Genomic DNA, 20,465 nt, shown 5'->3' with positions numbered 1-20,465 from the left:
CCCCCAGAGTGTCCTTCGCTGCCTCCACGTGTCCTGGCCGCCGCTCGCCCGGCCCTGCCGGGGACCAGCCCCTACCCTGCTCGTGTGGGCCTGGCCACAGAACTGGCTGGTGCTGAGTGCCCCGCTCGTCGGCCGAGCTCCCTGCTGGGTGTGGGGGCCCCGTGAGGCATTCACACCATCCCTGCTGCCTTGATTCATGGCCAGTCCAGCAGCATGCAGGGGGTGGCGTGGACCAGGCTGCCACGGGACTCCTGCCTTGAAACCTGGCCCCCAGGGGATGGGCTCTGCCTCCACCCGCCTCCTCTGAGGGCTCCTTGTACTTCTGTACCCTCTCCTGAGCCCTCCCCATGGGCAGGGTAGCATTCCCGCCTGGGCAGACATTATGACTACAGTCATCCCACTCGGTGTCTCTGCTGGTGGCAGGTGAAGGAGGGACACACAGGGAGAAGGCAGAATGCATGGGCTGTGTGCTGCTTGGACCAGTGTGTGCTCTCGGCTGCCCTGTCACACCTGTGATCCTTCTGGGAAACTGGGCAGGAGGTGACCTGCTGGGGCCATGCCTGGTGGCCGTCCAGGTGGGCCTCTCACTGGCCTCCCTGGGCCCTCTGAGGCTGGCTGGCTCTCCTGCCCACAGGTGCCCCGGCCCTGGCAGACAGGTGGGCCCTCCCGCCAGGACGAGCGAGCCCGGAGATCCTGGGCAGACTTGATCCGGCCCCACGGCTCCCGGCCCTGCGGCCCCCGGCCCTCGGCCCCCGGCGCAGCGGCTCACCATCTCAGCAGTGCCGGTCATGGCGTCCTCGGGGATGGAGTACATCTGGTGTTTGGTCGTCACACTCCACTGCCCCTCCTCGCCCTCCCCCACCTTCACCAACATCACCCTGAAGTTGGTACCGCCCAGGTCCAGGGAGAGGAAGTCCCCGACTTCTGCAGGCACAGGGAGAAGTGCGTCAGCCTTGGGGCCCTGCCCGGCAGGACCCCAAGACCGGGGAGAGAAGGAGAGGAGGGAGTGGGGGAGATGAGGAGCTGGACAAGGCTGCTGATGCTGGCATCTGGGGAGCCCCAGGTCCACTGGGGGAACAGTCAGAGGTGAACTGGGGAACTCCATGGGAACTCCCTGCCTTGGACCAAAGCCATCCCAAGCCCAGGTCCCAAGTGAAGACCTAGTGAAATGGCCCAGACTCAGGATTGGGCTGGGGGGGTCCCCCCACCACCCTGAAGAACGAGTTTCTTATTGTGAGATGCAAACGGCCCATTTTCTTGAGGCCGGGGTAAAGACCCCAGGGCTGGGCTGGCGGAGCTCGGGGTGAGAACCAGCCTGTGTTGGGGCAGACGTGGGGAGGGCCTGTCTGGGGTCTCTGGGGATATTCCGAACCATAAGCAAGGACCTGGGGGGGCCTCTCCCTGCTGGGGCCTGGGGCTGGCTGTCCTCAGCTGAGCAGCTTCTGGCTGCCGTGTGGGGCCCCTCCCTGCCCGCCCAGGACAGCATACCTGAGCCCTCCGGGGTGGAGCGCACGTAGGTGGGCAGCATCTTCACGCTGGCCTCCTCGTGGGTCTCCAGCCGCAGGCCCCGCGCCATTTCCTTCTGCATCCGCCGCATCACCTTCTTCAAGTCAGCCTCCTGCAGCTGGAAGTCGGCCAGGATCTGCTCTGCCTGTGCAGGAGTCGAGGGGGAGCAGCTGCGTGGGGTGGGGGCCTGGATGCCCAACTTATGGGCGTCCTGCACACACCAGGGGTCTCCCTGGCCCTCTGGCCCTGGGTCTGAGATGACCCTTCAGTTCAAATTCCCTGTTAAGACCAGCTGAAAAGCTAGAACGGCAGCCCCTCCCCAGCCCAGGGTACAGCCCACGAGCGGGCCAAGCCAAGCACCGCTATCCTGTGCCGTTTTGCCGGTAATCGGTTTCGTGCCGGGCATGTGGCCCAGTTCTGGCCAATGACAGGGAAAGAGAAGTCTGATGTTAGCAGGACCTTCCCTTCCTGGGAAGGTCAGTGCCCGCATAACTGTGAACACAGTGGTGTAAGAGTGTGATGGCCGGCACTGCAGCAGCTGTCCTATGACAATGAGGAGACAAGGCTGTTGGCGGGGAGGGATGGCGGGAAGAGAGGCAGAGCAGCCCGGTCCCGATGTGCTGACCAGCTCTGGATCCTCCCACCTCCATGTGCTGCTTGTGGGAGCAACCACGAATCACTGGAAGCCATAATTAAGCCAGGTTTTTGGCTCCCGGCAGCCAACAGCATTCCTAAGGCATACAGGTCCTTCCTTAGGGACCACATCCCTACACTTAAAGTTTGAACCCAGGGAAGGTCACAAAGGGATGGGGCTGACAGAGTCAGTGACAAAACACACAGAACCAAACACCAATGTTTGCCAAGCCATTCTGCAGCTCTGGGCCCAGGTGGGAGCGTAGCCCCATAGATGCCCTCCTCCTTGGCGGAGCAATCCAGGCCGTTCTCAGGGGCGCACGGCCACAGGCTGGCCCCCTCGGCCTGTCTCTCACACGCTTTCGAATGTAAAATGTGCCAGCAAGGAGTAGAAACATTAACACTTGCAGAATTCTGCCAACACGCCACACCCCGAGCCGAGCGTCCCATACCGGCTGTCGCGGTTCGCCAGGAGGAGGCGCCCGCAGCGGCTTCGAGAAGAGCACGGGCTCGCAGAAGCCTCTGGTGGGGTGCGTGTGCCAGCGTGCCTCGTGGCCCGCACGCGCAAGAGCCGAAGTCCCTGAGAGGAGGCCGGGCATCTCCCCGGAGACAGGGTTGTCCAGAGGGACCGAACGTAGGACATCACAGACTCTTGCAAGAGCGATGCAGACGCTGCAAAGGTCCAGCCTCAGACCCCTCCCCGTTGCTGTGCTGCCCGCTCGGTGGCCATGACCCTAGACTCATGAGGGGCATTGGGCCAAAGGCTTCGCTTTGCCCTCTGGGTCCAGGCCCACCGTGGGTCTCTGCCACTGACGGTGGGTGAAACCCCCGCTCTGCCTGCTTCCAGGCCACAGAGACCCTTGTGTGGAACCCCAGAAATCACAGGAAGTCAAACCACCGGGTCAACGGGCAACATTTAATTTCAACCTAGCCGTTTCTCTCCAAGAATCCGTTCTATAGAAAGGGTCCCAGAAGCACTTAAGGGCATGCGGCGCTGGGACAGCGGAGGCCCAGGAAGACCCCACGTCCGCCCCGGGACGTCCCATCCCTGCCGGGACACCACGCAGCAGGAGTAGAAGGCTGAGATGATCCCATTCTGTCAGTAAAGTTGCCTCTCGCTGTGGGTCTCACTTTGTCCTGTACAATATTCTCAAAAGCTTAAGTTTGCTGCCAGCATTTAAATAGAGACGCTTGTACAGACAAATCTGGATTTGGCAGCACTTCTGCAAAAGTAGGTCTGCATTCTCGCTGGGGCTGTGGGGAGGCCACCCACCTGGGCAGGGTGTGTTGGGGGGGAGCCTGTCCCTGGTGGGGCGGGTGTGCAGGAGACACCCGGTCACCTGCCCTCATGCGGGCCCTGCCCAAGCGAGGCTCTAGGCTCTGCAGGCGAGGGCCCACGCCCCCGGGCCCTCACACTGTGTGCATTTCCTGTTCCTTGTGGGGAAGGGGTGCTGCTGGGAGGTTCCTCTAGGTGGCCACGGGCTGACACTGGCCTCCAGCACATCTTGCCTCTCAAGGTGAGGAGTGACCTCCGGGGTGGGTGCAAGCCCCCTCCTCTGCATCGGGGCCTACAGGTGCCTGGTTCTCCTGGACCAGGGGATCCTTTACCCCAGGAGCATATGGGCAACTGGCCCAGGGTCACCCACTGTGTGGCACCCAGGGAGCCAAGCTGCTGCTGGACCCATGACAGGCTCACACTGGCCTCCAGAGCGCTGGGACGGGGCGCTGGAACCCACAGGTCCTCCTGGCGTTTGCGCAGGGACCTCATTCGCTCGTCCTCAGAGGCCCACAGCTGCATACAGGCTGGCATCCCAGGACTGCGCTAGGGTAGAAAGCACCGTCGGGCCTTCCCCTCAGTGTCCTCATGTGTCAAGTTGGGGCGCCCCCAGGTATCCTGCCTTCTTCTCTGAGTCCTGGGGATGAGGTCCCAGAGCATATAAAGGGGGCAGACATCCTGCCACCTGAGCCCCCCCCAGATGCAACCCCCATCCTACTCACCCAGACAGCTTGATCCCTCCCACTTTACCCCTCTGACCTCGACACCCGATGACCTTGTCCAGGCTGGGGCCTTAAGGACTGTCTACACACTGATGCCTGGGCACCCGGAGAGGCTCCCCTCACTGAGACGGGGTGGGGTGGGGGGGAACACCAGGCCCTCGGGCTCAGCACGTTGGCATGTCTGTTAGCCGAGGGGAGATGGGTACCAAGTGGCAGATGGCTATGTGAGGCCTGAGCTCAGGTGACAGTGTGGCCTTGTTGGCCCCAGGAGTGAGTGCCCTGGAAGACGCCATCCCTACAGACCCCTCCTGGAGAGTCTGGACCGTGGGTGTCAGGGGGGGCCGTGGGGAGGGGGTCAGTGACAGGCACAGCTGCCCCTCAGCCTAATGCTTCCTTCCAGGGGTCCAGCACCACCCCGACGTCGACGTCGACTCTGCCAAACCGACTGCCCCGTATGCACGGTCCGGTGGGGCGAAGCACTCTCCTTCACTCTGGGATGGTCCTTACCAGATTCGAGGCTGTCTGGGCCTGGCTCCTGGTGGCATCCATCGCCGTCTCTTCGAGGGGCCAAAAGGTAGGTTTTGGGGGGAGGTGGAGACACCCCGCCTGCTGAGGTGTGGGGCTGGGCTGCAGGCTGGAGCCTGAGGCCCACCTGTGTAGGTGAGGGCCACCTCACGGGAGAGGTGCCCTCGGCAGGCTGCCAGGGCTTCTGCACGGAGAGCGCAGGTGTTGAAATGCTCTGCTCACTGCCACCAGGTCAGGCGGGGCCGGAGGGCAAAGGCGGCCTGCACAGGGACAGGGCTGACCAGGACTGGGGGGACAAGGCCAGGGGGTGGTGCCCATGCTCTCCGCACCCCAGTGTGGGGACTAGCTGCCTGGAGGTGCTGTGGGGAGGGGACAGAACTAGTCTATATGCCTTCCAGTCCTTGGAGGTGCCAGGGCTGGGGGTCACCACGCTGCCGGGGGCAGGAAAGTGCAGTGAAGAGCCCCGCGCACAGGGAGGGCCCGAGAGGGCCTGGCCTCTGCAGGCCAGACTGCGGCCCCGGGAATCCCTGGTGGGTTTCCGGGGAGGCTGGAAAAGACCCTGCCCCGACCCCCCAGCGGGATGTGAAGGGAACTCCCCCTCCCCTGCTCTGCCCCGCCCCTCCTGTCTCTGATGCATGTGTCCCTTCGGCCAATGAGGCCGCAGGATTGATGGGGGGGAATTGCTCAATACCTCATTTGGGCCAATGAGAGCCGAGCCTAGGGGACTGGGTGGGGCAGGGAAGGAAAGAGGAGGGTCTTTGATACTGGGGGGGTGGGACACCACCCCAACGGCTGCCCCCAGCCCAGGGCCATTCCCCCCCCCAAGGTGAAAAATGCTTGTTTTTGTCGGGACTTGTAAACTGTAAATTGTTAAAACCTGCCTCTAAATGTCAGAGGTCATTCTTGGGTTTGGGCAGTAGAGGTCCAGGTGGGAGCTCGCTCTGGATGCTGGACGGCATGCAGCGTCCCCCCCCCACCCCCCCAGCCCAGCCCCCGAGGGGAGTGAACTTGTCATGCCTGGGATAGGCATCTGCCAGGCCCTGCTAAAATTAGCAGGAGCTCCCGACTTGCTGGGGGGAGGGGATGGTGGATGGACAGAATGCCAGACTCTCCCACCAATGGCCAGTGGGTCACCCCCAAGAAAGCCCTTGGCACGATCGATCCCTTTCCTAAAATAGAGCAAAAGCACCTTCACCAGACCCACTTGTAACAGGTCACTGACCCACCAGCCCCTGGCTCTGAGCTGTCGTTTTTTTCTGTGTGCGGTGATGGGGCTCATCCTGGGTTTGGATGGGGGTGGGGGTGGGGGTCCTTCTGGACCAGCCAGGCTAAGCAGCAGCTGCCCTTCTTCTGGAGCGAGCACACAGCCCCTGAGAAGAGGCTCAGAATCTTCCAGCCCTCTCCTCTGGGAGGCTGGGATGGACAAGGGCTGGGGCACACGGCCCCCTTTCTCGTTAGTTGGACTTCCGCTTGCAAAGCTTGCACTTTGACTAGCAAGCATCCTTCCCCAGAGCCCTTTCCCCAGCCCCCCTCCATGCATTCTGCGGAAACAGTAGCACAGGAAGGGGTCCCCACTTCCCCACGCTAGGCAGTCCTGCAGAGCCAGACTCAGTCCTCATACCAGCCCTCCCATGTGCCTATCACTTGCCCTGTCTCACTGCCTCATCTTCAGATGGGGAGGTGACATCAGTGAGTCTGGGCTCCAGGTGAGGCTCTGACCTGTCCAGATAAGAGGGTCCAGGAAAGGTTGGGCCTCAGAGTAAATGGCTTATGAGGGACGTACTTGGAGTCTTCAGTATCTCAAGGGCGGTCCTAAAGAGGTTGGAGGAACATAGTTTGTGCATAGGATTTCTTAAAAACGACAACACAGAACTTCTTGACAATGGGCTAGGACGTTTCAGTAGATAGTGAGCTCCCCACTTAACAGGGAGAGAGAGCAGGATCCCAGGGACCTTGCTCTTTGCTCCAGCCGGTCTTCTCATCCCTTGGCTGCGCATGAAGCTAGGTCAACAGGCATGATTTCATTTTCTTCTTGATTTACCTCTAGGAAATAATCTGACAAGTTCACGTGGTAGAGATTCCAGGATGAAAGAAATGGCACATAAGCCTCATATCCAGCTACAGGGAATGGGTTTGATAAATTACGCTACATTTATGAGTCATTAAAAATAGTAAGATTGATCTGCGTCTCCTGGCATGGAAAGATGTCCCTGACATACTGTTAGAGAGAATGTGGCAGCTACCCTCCATCAGGGCCTCCACTGAGCCCACCTGTGTTATTTGCCCCCCACGTGGTCCCCACCTACGCTGAGGAGGCCTAGCCTGTGTAACTAATAGGATATTGCAGAAATGACAGAGTGTGACTTTTGAGGCTAGGCCATCAAAAACATGGTGGTTTCTGCCTTGCTCTCTCTTGGATTCTTCACGCGGAGGGAAGCCAGCCTGAGGACAGTCAGGTCCTATGGGGAGGTCTACTGAGAAGAACGGAGGCTTCAGCAACCACTTGCCAGGCAGGTGAGTGAACCACCTTGGGAGCAGATCCACCTGCCCCCGTCGAGCCTTCAGATGATGGAGCCCCAGCTGGCTTCTTGGCTGCAACCTCATGAGACCCCAAGCCAGACCCCCAAGCTGAACCACTCCTGGACTCCTGACCCACAGAAACTGGGTAAGGTAATAAAGGCTTGTTGTCTCAAGCCACGAAGTTCTGAGGTAATATTTGACACAGAAATAGATGACTAAGAAATAGAGCAAGGTGATCAGAGTAATTATCTTGATGGTGGAAATAGGAGTGCTTTCATTTTCCTTTTTGCTTATCTGTATTTCCTATGTTTTTCTGCAGTGAATGTGTAATAGAGAAATATATATTTTTAAAAATCGATTTAACTTGTGGTGGGGAGCACATGAGCAGGGGGAGGGGCAGAGGGAGAGGGAGAAAAAGATTCCCAAGCAGACTTCACGCTGAGCATGGACCCTGATGTGGGGCTCAGTTCCACAACCCTGAGATCATGATCTGAGCCAAAACCAAGACTCAGACACTCAACCGACTGAGCCACTCAAGCTCCCCGAGAAATATTTTTAAACAAAGGTAACAAAACAGAAGTGTTATTTAGGCCTCATCTGCTATTTTTGCCCAGAAGTTCTGAGGCCCAGACTCTGAAGGATGGAGGTTCACAGTTAAATTGGCACTTTCCAGACCCCGTATTCCAGCGGGATAGAAAATGGGGCCGGGAGCCAGAGAGCCCAGCATGCCAGTCCCACCCCCGCAGGCCTGGTGGCCCTTGGCACCAGCTGGGCACCAGCTGGGCACTCCCCTGTCCTGATGCAACAGGGCCTAGAGGTCAGCGCAGTGTCGCAAGTGTTTGCTTACTGCAGGGTAGACTGGCTGTGCCCTTGTGTGAGGGGGGCCAGGGGCCTGGGGGTAGGATGACATCAGGCACCGAGGCCAGGAGGAAATGAGCCTAGAGACAGCAGAACATCCTGGGGTCACGATAACGAGCCCCCGGCGGCCTCCACACGCTGCCTGCTGTGGCCAATGCTTTATGTGGGTCGCAACTGACCTGTGAGCTTAGGGCTGTCATTTTATATGGGGAAACCGAGGCCCACAGCAGCAAAGGGACTTCAGAGATCCCACAGGTGTAAGTGATGTGGCTGGGATTCATCCCCAGGTTGGCCTGACTTTAGGTATGCTGGCAGGTTAGTCTTCATGACTAGATGGAGGGCTCCTTCAGGGCCAAGCACGCACAGGGGTCAGGAAAGAGCCTCTGGAGCTGCCTCCAGGCTAGAAATGTTCGGAGACCTCAGCTTCAGCCAGCGGGGGTGGCCACCAAGGTCTGCATTGCCCGGTGTTTGCCCCTGACAGCAGATGGCGCTGGAGGCCTGAGGCCAGGTGTCAGGGCAGAGTAAGAGCGAGGGAACAGGGAGCATCCTGCACGTTGGCTGGGGCGGGGGCGGCAGAGTGAAGGGATCACCCAGGACCAGGATATTGCTAGGGCAGGACAGGAGCATGAGGTCACCAGCCCAAAGTCTGAAGACTGACTGCCATTCACTGCCTGTATTTCTTGGGCAAGTCCCTTAACTTTCTGCACTTCAGTTTCCCTATCAGTAAAGTGCAGATAACAATGTACCTCCCTCACGGGGCTATTGAGAGGATCCAACAGGTTAATGCAGATAAGATTCTTGGCAATCCAAGTTGTTCAATAACTTGTAGCTATTTTTGCTACCAGAGGATGCTTTAGCCCCTGGGTCAGAGTTTAGAACACAGGCCGTCCAATACTCGAGATCTATGGCAGGTGTAAAGCCAAATCCCCACCCTGTGCCTGCTGATTATTTCGGAGTGTCCTAAGGACACAGGCAGGTGGCACAGTCTCTTTGATGCCAGGCTTGCCCTAAAGCAGTGTGACTTATTGTCTGAAAAGAGAATGATTTGGAGTGACATCACAGAAAACGCTGAAGGAGGATACTCCAGGGTTAGTTCCTCCAGCAAAACAGCCGTTACTTAGAAAAAAGGATCAAAATTAATTAATTTGGAACTGACAAGCCTGATCAGACAGTTACAGCAACTGGGGAGTGCTTGAGGAAAGGAGAGGTTACTGATGGCTTGTGAGTGAGCAGGATGCACAAACCAGCTCCCACACCTAATCCCTATCATGGCCATGGGGACAGCACCCGTGTCCCGAAAACACCTGGCTGATGGGAGGGTGGGCAGCCAGGCCCTTGGGTTGTGCACTTCGGTTGTTCTGGGCTTCCTGAGGGCTCAGTGCAGAGCTTGCCTTTGTTTCAGCCTGAGGTATACAAAGCCAGTTAAATATTCCCCTTTTTTTGGGGGGGATCTAGATATTTAAGAAAATCTCTGTCAGGTCACAGGCTGACTGCAGAAACATCAAAACAGAAACTTCTTCAGGGACCACACATGAGAAATACACACTTTGAAAAACATTTTTAAAAATTAAAAAAAGAAAGAAAGAAGACTTTATAGAAAATTGTTTGGAAAAGTCACTATACAAATGGACAACTGCAGCCCTCAACAAGCAAGAAAACCAATCCTCATGGAGGGGGAGAATCTAACTTCCGGAGTTGCCACGTTATACGCTTCAAAATGTCAAGTTCTCAACAACAACCCAAAATTACAAAGCGTACAAAAAAGGAGGAAAATATGGCTCATTCACAGGAGAAAAAGAATTTAATAGAAATTATCCTTGAGGAAGCCCAACATTGGAATTACTAGTCAAAGACATTAAACACGTTCGATGAACTAAAGGAAACCACAGATAAAGATCTAAAAGGAGTTGGGAGAATGATGTATGAACAGATAGAGAATGACAATGAAGAGTAGAAATTATATAAAGATACCACACAGAAATTTTGGAGACAAAAAGTACAATATAGCTGAAATGGAAAAAAAAAAAATGCTGAGGTGGGTGGGTCAACAGCAGATTTGAGCAGGCGGAATAAAGAGTCAATGAACATGAAGGTTAGGCCCCTGCACTGTCCAGGCTGCCTGGCAGAAAGGACAAAGGGACACCACCAAGCATATCACCGTGAGTATTGTGGGAGTCCCAGCAGGCGCTGAGAGGTGGAAAGGGGCAGAAAAAGTATTTGAAAAAATAATGGGGAAACAACTTCCCGAACTTGACGAAGTACATGAATATACACATTCAAGAAGCACAAACTATAAGATTCTGAGAGGAAAACATAAGTGTAAATATTCATGGCCTTGGGTTTGGCAATGATTTTTCTTAAACATGACACCCAAACCAAAAAGAGGTAAACTGGACTCCTGCAGAATTAAAAACTTGTACAAGAAAGCATGCCATCAGATGGGTGAGAAGACCCTGGCGGGGCCTTCTCAGTGGGAGAAAACCGGGGCAAATCTTGCATCAGATAAAGGTCTGATATGCGGGGTTTTATAAGAACTCTCACAGCTCAACGACAAACAACCCAATTTAAAAATGGGCAAAGGACTTGAGCAGAATTTCTGCAAAGAAGACAGAGAAGGGGGGCGCCTGGGTGGCTCAGTCGGTTAAGCGACTGCCTTCGGCTCAGGTCATGATCCTGGAGTCCCGGGATCGAGTCCCGCATCGGGCTCCCTGCTCGGCGGGGAGCCTGCTTCTCCCTCTACCTGCCACTCCCCCTGCTTGTGTTCTCTCTCTCTCTGTCAAATAAATAAATAAAATCTTAAAAAAAAGAAAAAAAAAATAGTATGATGTCGGGCGCCTGGGTGGCTCAGTCGGTTGAGCGACTGCCTTCGGCTCAGGTCGTGATCCTGGAGTCCCGGGATCGAGTCCCGCATCAGGCTCCCTGCTCGGCAGGGAGTCTGCTTCTCCCTCTGACCCTCCTCCCTCTCATGCTGTCTCTCACTCTCTCTGTCTCAAATAAATAAATAAAATCTTAAAAAAAAAAAAAGCTTTCTGTGCCTTCTCTGGCAGAAGCCAGGATTATTTCAACAGAGACTTAAAGCTATTTAAAATTGATCAGCCTTGGGCACCTGGGTGGCTCAGTTGGTTAAGCGACTGCCTTCGGTTCAGGTCATGATCCTGGAGTCCCGGGATCGAGTCCCGCATCGGGCTCCCTGCTCAGCGGGGAGCCTGCTTCCCCCTCTGACCCTCCCCCTTCTCATGCTCTCTCTCTCTCTCTCATTCTCTCTCTCTCAAATAAATAAATAAAATCTTAAAAAAAAAAAAAGAAGACAGAGAAGGGGACAGTAAGCACATGAGAAAACGCTCAACAGCGCTAGTCAGGAAATGCAGACCAAACCACAGTGAGGAACCATTTCAACCCTTTGAGGGCGGCTAGGTTAAAAACGAAAAGAAGTGTTGGTGAGACTGTGGGGGACAGTGAAACCCGCACACGTTGCTGGTGGGAACGCAGCCTGGTTCAGCCGCTGTGGAAATCATCACAACGTCAGATGCAGCGTGACCATGTTACCCAGAGACTGCACTCCTAGGTATATTCCCCACAGAACCCAAACCAGGGACTCAGAAAGATGCCCGCGTGCCAGGATTCGAGAACGCATCATCCACGACGACCACAGGTGGAAGCGACCTCACTCTCTGTTAACAGGTAGACAAAGTGCAGGATCAACTACAGCGAAACACTCTTCAGTCCTGAAGAGCAATGAACTCCCGACACGAGACATGGATGATGGCATCACGCCGAGTGACCCAAGCCAGACGCAAAGGACAGATGTTGCGGGATTCTGCTTAGGCAAAATGTCACGATAGACAAATTCATGAACAGTGGCTCCCAAGGGAGTCTGGGGGCAGGGAGGGGGAGTCACTGCGTTTCTGCCTGGGACAATGAGAAGGCTTGGGGAAAAGTGGTGAGAGTTGCACAATATTGTGAATGTATTAAACGCCACTGACTTGCATGCTTAAAAAGTGGTTAAAATGGTGAATTTGAATGGTCTACTTGTACAGTACGAGCATGTCTCTGACTTCCCCAAATGGGATCACCACCGAAGCACAACTCGTGCGTTCATTCATTCAGCAACACTCCCCAGCAGGCGCCCTGCACCATGCTGGATGCTGCCCACGCTGCCCTCACCCACGAGTGAGGAGGGACGGGCCTAGTGGGGATGCCTGCCACTGCCCCTGGCACGGGGATGGCGAGGCATCGTGGGTCATTGCCTTTGGGGAGGAATTAGTGTGCATTCTGTGTGTAAGGCAGAAAGGCGGGCATGGACACGTGGTGGCTGGAGGAGTGGACTGTGGCAGACACGGCCAGTTGTGGCCCAGATCCCCCGTGGTCCCAAAGCCAGCTGTGTGGCTGGCCCGCGGTTCTTGCAGTGAGATGCATCTATGAAATGTGAGCAGAAACGATGCATCCCCTTGCTGGGTCCAGGCTTTTCAGAAGAGAATGGCTCTTCTGGGTTCTTTCCCATGTTCCTATAAGCTACACGGAGACAAGGAGGAGAAGGGGAGACCCACCAGCTGGCCAACACCTGCACTTGGTTATCACGGGAGCAAGGGCCACAAGTCTACAGAGCACACCCATTTCCTGTTTGGGTGTATTGGTTACAGCAATTAAGCATGCCCTAATTAACACCCAGAATGATGGCGTCAATGACCAAAAACAGAGATTGGAAATGGACTTGAGGCCCTTGTGTTTTTAACACCGTTGAGTACCTGATTTGTGCTCGGTCCGAGATCACGGAGGTGACCCGTGTTTAGTTCTCCAGGACTTACAATGTAGCAGGAGAGACCAGCGAGTAACCCATACAAGCTGACACGGGTGTCTTTTGGGGCCATGCAGGACACTGACGGGGCTCTGGGGGCCCGGGCAGGGCTTCTCAAGGCTCATTCCTACAGCCCCGTGCATGGGGGAGAAGTGGCAGGTAGAGGAACATTCCCCACAGAGGGGCCAGCAGGACAGTGTCAGAGGCAATTGGAGAAACACAGATATTTACGGAGGCTTGAGCTAACGCACACCCAGCAGTAGGGCTGTTGTAAACAGCCTTTGGGTGAAACAGGAAGTTTGGGTTGGGTTACTGACCCATTATAAATGAGTAACCGTGAGCGTGCTGAGTCCAGAACGTATGGCTAATAGCCAGAGCAGGGCTCAAAGGAATATTTAATACCCTCCCATGCATATACAGAGAAAATAAGGACAAAATCAGCGAGCTAAGCTTGCTTCTCAGGATGCTAAACACCCTAACTTTCAGAGAACAAAGTAAGCCTAAAGAAAATCAGAATTTAAAAAATCAATAATGGTAAAAGCAGAAACACGTGATACAGAAAACACCAACAAAACCAACGGCAAACTTGACTGACAAACCCCAAACACAATTTCCTGGAAAAGCACAGTAAAATAGTAAACGTGGTAATCTGATCAAGGATAAAAGAAGGCACCAACAAACAACTTTAGTGATAAGAAAGGGAACTTGAAAAGTTTTATGGGTTATAGATAAGACTTGCTTCAATACATCTTTAAAATCTGGAGAAAAGAGACAATTTTTAAAATGATATAAATTACCAGAATTGACTCAGGAAGACATAGAAAGCCTCACCAGATGGGTTAGAAGAAGAAGAAACCTAACAGATGTCAAAAACCTTCTCCTAACAGGAACGCTAGACGCAGCTAGTTTTAAAAAAAATACGGACATGGAAATGTCTGATGCAAGGTCTGGCCCATGACAAGTCTTTTTTTTTTTTTTTTTTTTGAGAGACAGAGTGCCCAGCAGCAGGCGGAGAAGGAGAAGCAGGCTCCCCGCTGAGCAGGGAGCCCGATGCGGGGCTTGATCCCAGGACCCTGGGATCATGACCTGAGCCGAAGGCAGACGCCTAACGACTGAGCCACCCAGGCACCCCAAACATTTTTTTTTTAAGATTTTATTTATTTACTTGTCACAGAGAGAGAGACAGCTAGAGAGGGAACAGGAGCAGGGGGAGTGGGAGAGGGAGGAGCAGGCTTCCCGGTGAGCAGGGAGCCCGATGTAGGGCTCGATCCCAGGACCCTGGGATCATGACCTGAGTCGAAGGCAGACGCTTCACCGACTGAGCCACCCAGGTGCCCCATGACAAGTCTTAATAGATGCTTATTTAGTGAGCTGACAAGTAGACAAAACTTGTCAGGCGGGGGCTGTGTGCGAGGGATCTGGTGCTGGGACACAGCTGAGTATTCGCCAGACTGTGCGGCTGGGGACAGCACAATGACCAGAGGCAGGGAGGTTACAAGGCAGAGCCCAGGAGGGACAGGGCTGGGGGGTAGTCATGACGGTCACGGCCGTGCATGCACTGAGCAGCACAGACATCAGGCCCCAGAGAGGTCAGCCGCCCCTCCTACAGCCTGCAAACACCAGGTTTGATCACCAGAGCCTCTCCTACCACTCACTGTGCTGTCCTGCCTCTGGAGGAGCAGTGGCAGGACGGGCCAGCTGGGGCATCAGCTTAGGAATGCCGTCATGACAGCCGAGGGGCTCTTGCCAGGGTGTGGGCAGTTGGAGTGCTTCCAAGTCCCTAATAGGACCCTGGTAGAGTTACTCTCACCTTGTGGCAAAACCATGTCTGATGAAATGCTTTGTACCCACAATATATAAAGATCTCTGACAATTCAACAAGAAGACAACACCCCAATTTTAAAAGCCTCACTGAAGAATACTCAATAAGCATATAAAAACATATACATTATGAGTCAGTCAGTGAAATGCAAATTCAAACCACAATGTCATGCCCACGCATACTGGCCAGAATGAATGAAGTTTAAAAGATGGACAAAACCAAGAGTCGAGGAGGATACGTATGCAGCAACCGGCACCCTCAAACACTGCTGGTGGGAATACAGAATGGCTCGGCTCATTTTGGAAAGCAGCTTGGCAGTTTCTTCTAAGGTGAGATGAGGAAGTTCTTAATTATTCCATTTACAAAGAAGAGGGAAAACTGAAGGGAGAGAAAACAGACCCATGGTTTCCAGGAATCAGGGGGAGTGGGAGGGCTGATTGACAGCAAGGAGGCAGGACCAGGGGGAACTTTTTGGGAGGTGGAAAGATTCTGTATCTCAATGGTTGATGGTGGTTACGAAACCATATCCATCTGACAAAACTCACTGGACTGTACAGTTAAAGGGGTGAACCTTACTATCATACCCTAGTTACAAGAGGAAGAGCAGTGCATGAGGCTGGCACAGTAGGGGTCTGGGGGAGAGGGGGGAAGGTACAGGCACCCTGGGGGACAACCAGCCTGCCTCCCGTCGTGGTTCCAGCTCTCGGCGAGCTACCTGACCTCAGACGAGTCCCTCCTTCCCACAGACCTTCAGTTTCTGCAGGACTGAGATGCTCCCCCTGCTGAGCTGCAGGTTGGCACAGACAAAACCCGCCACTCTGCAAGATTGTCTGTTCTTACCTGGACCAGAGGTCCGGGCCCAGAAGGGGTCAGGAGAGCCAGGGCTCCCCTCCCTGTCCAGTGTCCCAGCCTCAGTCCGGCTTTGTGGAAGCCAGAGCCATCACAGGGTGAGGAGATCCTATGAAACAGGGTCCCCGGGCATGTCACCCGTCTGCTCAGCTTCCCTTTCTCTGGGCCACAGCCAAATGCCACTTGGAGAGCATCACTCTAAGCAGCCTTCTTGCACTCTTGAGAGGTGGTGCCCAGGAGAGCAAGACCCCATCTATCCTGAGCCCCCAGACCAGATGACATGCTGGCCTCCGTGGGTTGGCACTCCTCAGCCACGGCTGGAGGCCAGAGCGACCGGGGAGCCATCCCTGCGACCGGGTCTGGTCCTGTCCTGCAACCAGGTCATTGGCCTTGGCTCTGGCCAGAGGGGGGGCGCGCTCCTGGGCTGTGAGCGGGGCTGCCCATGCTCCTAGGTAGACGCATCCCCCTTCTGCTTGCTCGGGGACCCTCTGTTTCATGTGGGGGTCAGGTGGCAGTGCCCCCAGCCCTGGGGGATGGACCCGCCCGGCCTCACTCTTCACTGTTGCACACCGTCTTCTGTGAAATGCTAAGAGGGAGGCCCCTTGAGAAGACATGCTAGCGGAAGTCCCGCCCTTATTGCTCTGGAGTATCTGTTGGTATTTCTACGCTGTGGGCTCACCTTGCAGCCGTGAGGGGGAGGCGGGGAAAATCAGCAGGGCCCCCCTGGGGCCTGGCGTCAGGTGGCGCCGTATTGGGCTGGGAGCCATCATGCTCCTGACTATTTATTACGTGAGATTATGGGCCCTGCAGATAAGCTCCGTGTTAGCTGGGTCGACGGGGTACAGCCTGAAGGATGGGGGGCTGAGTCTGCTCTGCTGCATGGGGGAAGCAAGGAATGGGGGGGGTGTAGTCAGTAGTTACTTTCAACAGGGTGGGCTCAAGAAAGCCCCCAGGGGCCGAGGCAGGAGCCGGACTGGCCTCGAGGTGAGGGAGACCCTGTGCTGTGCTGGAAATTGGTTAGCAACTGGCGGTCTGGGGGACAAGGCCTGAGCGGAGAAGGTGAGCAGCCCCCCGTGCCCACCCCCCCGGCTTCCTGGGATCTGATCCTCCTGCCCTCCTGGGCCACGTCTGAGAGGTTCTGGGGGGGGCTCCCCCCCGCCAGCTAGAAACAGGGTGGGGTGGGCTGTGTGTGAAAGGATCGGGGGCAGCGCTCTGTTCTCCGCTCTGTTCTCCGCTCTGACTCGCTCCAGGGGTGAGCGTTCAGCTGGCTAAACTCGAGCGGACGCAGCTCCCCACACAAACGTCCTAGTCGCGGTGGCTGAGCTACACGCATGACCTTGCAGACACTTTGGAAACGTGTGGGGGCGATAATTTACAAAGCAGGAGCCTACCCTGCTTGCTTTAAGTGACAAAAAGTGACGCCCACTGAAAACTCCATCTAAGTCTCCAAAGGCCACGAACACTGTACAACAACCCTCTAAGCATTTCTGCGCAGTAGCAAGCCGTTAACCCCCAGCCCTCAACAGCGGTTCGGTTCTGTCCTCACAACAGCACATGGTGTTGGGAGCTGCCAAGATCCCCGTCCTTCCACGACGTCACCCCACCCAGAAACACCTGCGACACTGTGGCCCCCCGAGGACGGGCAGAGAAAATCCAGTGTGTCCTGCAATAACTGGAGACAGACATGAACATTTTCCTGGCTGCTTATCTGAAATTCGAACGCAACTGGGCATTCTGAACTTTTATTTGCCAGAGCTGGAGGCCCTAGCCCCCCTCCCCAGGACCCCCAGCCAACGACTGACTGCTGGAGGGCACAACGTCTGTCCCAGCCTCAGGAGGGACAGCTCTCGATGCTGTTCATGCTCCAGGGTTCCTTGTGGGATCAGACCCGAATCTGCCTCGGGCCCAGTCTTATCCTGCGCCATGCCCTGCGGGCCTCACCTGAGCGCGCTCTCCCACCAAACGGTGGGCTCCGGAAGCCTCGTCCCAGGCCCCCCAGGACCTCCCTTCTGGGTGCCGGGCCGGTCCTAGAGGTCAGGTGGGGTGTGGAGGGGGCTGCCTGCAGCAGGGTGGCTGGAGGGAGGGGGCGGTGCTGGTACCTCGCTGCCCGCGGCGGCAGCCACCACCCATCCCCGCGGGCGTATGCGGATGCTGCTGGGAGGGGCACCACCGGGGTGATGTCTGGGACCAAGGGCTCGGGCGGGGTCGGGGGGGGAGATAGCAGCCCTAAGGACTGTGCGACCGAGGGGCTGTTGATAAGGCACGATGCACTGAAAAGAGAAAATAGGAGGCTCAGGGCTCTGGATCTAAAGCCAAGGGTCAGGGGAAGAGGGTCACCTGGCAGAATTTGTCACCTGCGGCCAAAGGTGGACAGAGCTGGAGAGCCGGCGGGGGGCCGCAGCAGAGAGCCGCCAAAAGCCCCACGACTGGGGCTCAGGGATGGCGGAGGCCCTGGTCTGGAGCGTTTTCTGGTTTTTGTGGTGCTGAGACTCCATCCAAGGCCGATTTCCAGCGTGTCACCGCGGCATCGCTGAACGAGGAGACGCAGGGGCACACGTGGTCGGTTTTCCGAGCGTGCGAGTTTGAACTTCCATACGGCCATGAGCCCTCTGGGCTCACAGAATAGCTCTGCTGTAGGAGGACACCTCCTCTCACTCGAAGACCACGCCGGTGTCTCAGAGACTCAAGGCGTGAGCTTCTCTGGGACCTGCCTCTCCCCCCACCCACCCTTGTCACTCTCTAAATAAATAAATCTTTAAAAAAAAATACTGTATTGCTAAAACACGCGAACGATCACCTGAGCTTTCAGACAGTCACGATCTTCTTGCTGGTGGAGGGTCTGCCCTGATGTTGGTGGCCGCTGACTCAGCCAGGGCGGCGGTCGCTCAAGGTGGGCGAGGCTGTCGCTGTGGTCTTACGAAGACAACAGTGAACTTGGCTGCTCTGATTGACTCTTCCTTGCATGGACATCTCTGTAGCAGGTGATGCTGTTTGACAGCATGTCACTCCCAGGAGAACTTCTATCAACTTTGGGGTCCATCCTCTCAAACCCTGCTGGGCTTTACCAACTCGGGTCGTGTGATATTCCAAATCCTGTGTTGTCACTCCAACAATCTTCCCAGCATCTCCACCAGAAGTGGGTTCCATCTCAATCAACGCTTTCTTTGCTCGTCCACCAGAAGCAACTCCTCATCTGTTTATCCTGAGATGCAGCAAATCAGCCCCATCTTCCGGCCCCACTTCGCCCTCTAGGTCTCCTGCTGTTTCTGGCACACCTGCGGGGACCCCCCCCACTCCAGTCTGGAGCCCCTCCACGTCTTCCGTGGGTGTTGGAATCACCTTCTTCCAAATTTCTGTGAATGCTGATACTTTGACCTCTTGCCATAAATCATGAATGTTTTTCATGGCATCTAAAGTGGTGAATCCTTTCCAGAAGGCTTTCAATTTGCTTTTCCCAGCAACCTCAGAGGAATCCCTGTCTGTGGTTAGTCACGGCCTAACAAAAGGTATTTCAAACTAATAAGACTTGAAAGTCGGAATTTCTCCTTGATCCACAGGCTGCGGAATAGCTGTCGTGTTAGGCGTGAAGCCAGCATTCATCTCGCCGTCCATCTCCAGCAGAGTTGTTAGGTGACCAGCCCAGGTGCACCGTCAGTGAGCAGTAATATTTGGAAAGGAATCCTTTTCCTCTGAGCAACAAGTGGATCTCAGTGGTGGGCTTAAATATTCAGTCAACCATGTTGTAAACCGATGTGCTCTGTGCCTCCATTTCTAGAGCACAGGATCAGGAGATCTGACACAACTTGAGGGGTGCTAGGGTTTTCGGAAAGGTCAACAAGCACTGACTTCATCTTTAAGTCCCAGCTGCGTCCTCCCCCACAGGAGTCAGCCTGCGCCTTGAGGCTTTGAGGCCAGCACTGACTTCTTCTCTCCAGCGATGAGAATCCTAGCTGGCATCCGCTTCCAACAGAGAGCTGTTCCATCTACCCTGGAAGTCTGTTGTTGGGCGGAGCCACCTTCCTGAGTTCCCTCAGCTGGATCTTCGGGATGACTTGCTGCATCTTCTCCATCAGCACCTGCTGCTCCCCCGTGAGATGCTTCTTTCCTTAAACCTCATGAACCCACCTCTGCGGGCTCCCAGCTTTTCCTCCGCAGCCTCCTCACCTCCCTCAACCTTCACAGAACCGAAGAGTCAGGGCCTTGCTTTGGGTGAGGCCTTGGCGGACGGGAGTGTTGCGGCTGGGTCAATCCGCTGTCCCGATGACTAAAGCTGTGTCCATGTCAGCAATAAGGCTGTTTCGCTCTCCCGCCAGTCCTGTGTTCACCGGAGTAGCATTTGCAATGTCCTTCAGGAGCTATTCCTTTGCCTTCACAACTCGGCTCAGTGTTCGGTGCAAGAGGCCTCGCTATGGGACTATCTTGGTTTTTGACACGTCTTCCTCACTGGCTCGATCATTTCTAGCTTCTGACTTTTTTTTTTTTTTAATTTTATTTATTTATTTGACAGAGAGACACAGCGAGAGAGGGAACACAAGCAGGGCAGAGGGAGAGGGAGAAGAAGGCTTCCCACGGAGCAGGGAGCCCGATGCGGGACTCGATCCCGGGACTCCGGGATCATGACCTGAGCCGAAGGCAGTCGCTTCACCGACTGAGCCACCCAGTCGCCCCTCTAGCTTCTGATTTAAAGTGAGAGACATGTGCCTCTTCCTTGAACAAATAAAGGCCATTGTTGAGTAATTAATTGGCCTAATTTCAATCTTGTTGTGTCTCAGGGAACAGGGAGGCCCGAGGACAGGGAGAGCGATGGGGGATGGAGCAGTCAGAACACATTTTGGGACCAGGTTCGCCATCTTCCATGGGCGCAGTTCGTGGCCCCACCACAATGACAATAGTAACCTCAAAGATCACTGGTCACAGATCACCACGGCAAATACAGCGATCACAGAAGTCTGAAGTATC

General features: G+C 55.4%; 1 protein-coding gene across 1 annotated transcript in view; it reads right to left on the bottom strand.

Moving 5' to 3' along the window:
* GCK (glucokinase) overlaps positions 1-20,465 on the bottom strand; it is a 40,386-nt gene that overhangs the window by 8,076 nt on the left and 11,845 nt on the right. The window contains exons 2-3 of the mRNA XM_045865162.3: positions 1,489-1,651; positions 770-924 (exon numbers count right to left, since the gene is read on the bottom strand). Coding sequence (XP_045721118.1) covers positions 770-924; positions 1,489-1,651 — 318 coding nt within the window. The remainder of the gene's footprint in view (positions 1-769; positions 925-1,488; positions 1,652-20,465) is intronic.

This window comes from Mirounga angustirostris, unplaced genomic scaffold (assembly GCF_029215605.1).
Source record: "Mirounga angustirostris isolate CCGP_5_RB_7025 unplaced genomic scaffold, mMirAng1.0.hap1 SCAF_12, whole genome shotgun sequence".
In the NCBI taxonomy this organism is placed as follows: Eukaryota; Metazoa; Chordata; class Mammalia; order Carnivora; family Phocidae; genus Mirounga; species Mirounga angustirostris.
This window is presented reverse-complemented; position numbering and strand designations above follow the sequence as displayed.